Genomic DNA, 1,744 nt, shown 5'->3' with positions numbered 1-1,744 from the left:
ATTATTTTTCGTATTCAGGACAAGTATAATAAAGAACTAAATTTTATATTATCATTTTAATGTTATGTCTGATTGAATTCAAATATGAGACCACCTACAAAAGAACATGTAAACAAATTAGCAAATATGTGATGTTAAAAAAATAAATAAAAAATAAATAAAAATATAAAAAATTTAGAAAATCTTTTTTTTATTGATAATTTATGTCCAAAAGTAGTTAGCTACAAGTTAGTTGAAATCTAATGCAGAGGAAATCAGTTCTCACAATTTCGCGGTCATCGCCCTTCACAAGTAGTTAGTTACGGCCAAAGGAAATAGTTAATAAATAGTTACCACTAGTCGACTACTAGTTAGTTAGTAGTTAGCTACAAATTAGTCCCATTTCCTGCAGGTCAGCTAGCACGAGCATTTAAATTAAGTTTAAAATACATTCAAATTTAGTCTTGCACTGAAAAACTGTCCCTTAGGCGGCACTGTGCAAGGCCGTTAAAGGAAATCTGTTTTTCCGACTCCCGTAAAGTTAAAGTGTCGTAAGTTAGCCTGTTTAGCAACTGGCCGATGGGTGGTTTTGCAAAGGCATCCAGGAAATCTACTTCGCGGAAGGAAGCAAACAGATAAAAATCACTTAAATGTTGCCATTTTTGTTTACAGATTATCGCATTATGTTTACTTTTTGTGGCGGCAGCATCAGCCACTAGTACATGTGGGGAGTGTGGCGCTAACTACGTTGCATGCATAACTAATACAACCTATAAAATTTGCACAGAGGAAGATGGATCAACAACTTGTGAGTAATGACAAACTAAATGCTATCTATTAGATTCCTTAATATTTATTAGAGAAATGTCCACACATGCATCTCTTTTTTTTTTACAGTAAGTCCCATCGGTGATGATATTTATGAATGTCAGGACGGTACATACTGCACTAGTTCAGATAATGTCTGTGAGTCGGATCCATCTGCAAGCAATAACATTATTGTATGTAACGAATCAACTGCTTCGTGTGGCAGTAGTTGTCAGGGTAAGGCAAGTGGAAAGATGATTTGCTCAAGTTCCACACAATTTGCTCTATGTATAAATGAAGTCGCCTCCGATCCATTATCATGTCCAACAAATCAATATTGCAGTGAGGATCTATATAATTTTAATTTGAAGAAAGTTTGTGCGCCAGTGGAGACATTGGATTTCGTGAGTACTAAACATTCATTAAATGTACATACATAACACTGGTCAACAGTGATTTTGGCGCAGAAATAGAAATAGAAGTCATATGATGACATTTTTGGTACACTTGTAGGCTGGTGTGATCTATTATTTAATGGTGCAAATAAACACTTATTCCACCTTCGTTGCCCAACGTTTCGCTGAAATTTCCAGCATCATCAGGGGCCACTATGTTTATTAAATCCAACAAAGAAATACAACGAAAAAACAAAAGATGTTCAAATGAATAATAAAAGTTGGCATACATGTGTTTGTAAAAAACAAAGACAACAATTATGGACTAATACAAAGAACATATACTCACAATAATATTAAACATTTACTTTAAACTTAATATTAATACATATACACATAATCAGTACCATTCTCTATGGTAGTCTTGTCATTACTAAATTGTTTATTTTGATATGCATAACATGTAGGCGGCCGCGATGTTGTCCGTATCTTCTTTTTTGTTGATCGTATTCTCCCTTTTTTATACCCGAGCGCACTTGTGCACAAGGGTATATTAATTTTGT

At 34.1% G+C, this 1,744-nt stretch overlaps 1 protein-coding gene across 1 annotated transcript; it reads left to right on the top strand.

Moving 5' to 3' along the window:
* Positions 1-624: 624 nt before the first annotated feature.
* Positions 625-1,190, top strand: LOC118755711 (the record flags this gene model as incomplete). Its single annotated transcript, XM_036490534.1, has 2 exons — positions 625-787; positions 877-1,190. Coding segments are annotated over 2 exons (477 nt in total), but the record flags the coding sequence as incomplete, so codon positions are not given.
* Positions 1,191-1,744: the final 554 nt, after the last annotated feature.

The sequence above is a fragment of the Rhagoletis pomonella genome, unplaced genomic scaffold (assembly GCF_013731165.1).
Source record: "Rhagoletis pomonella isolate Grant_MI unplaced genomic scaffold, Rhpom_1.0 Rhpom_scaffold_07103, whole genome shotgun sequence".
Taxonomy (NCBI): domain Eukaryota; kingdom Metazoa; phylum Arthropoda; class Insecta; order Diptera; family Tephritidae; genus Rhagoletis; species Rhagoletis pomonella.
The sequence above is the reverse complement of the archived record's forward strand: the minus strand, read 5'-3'. Positions and strand labels throughout refer to the sequence as shown.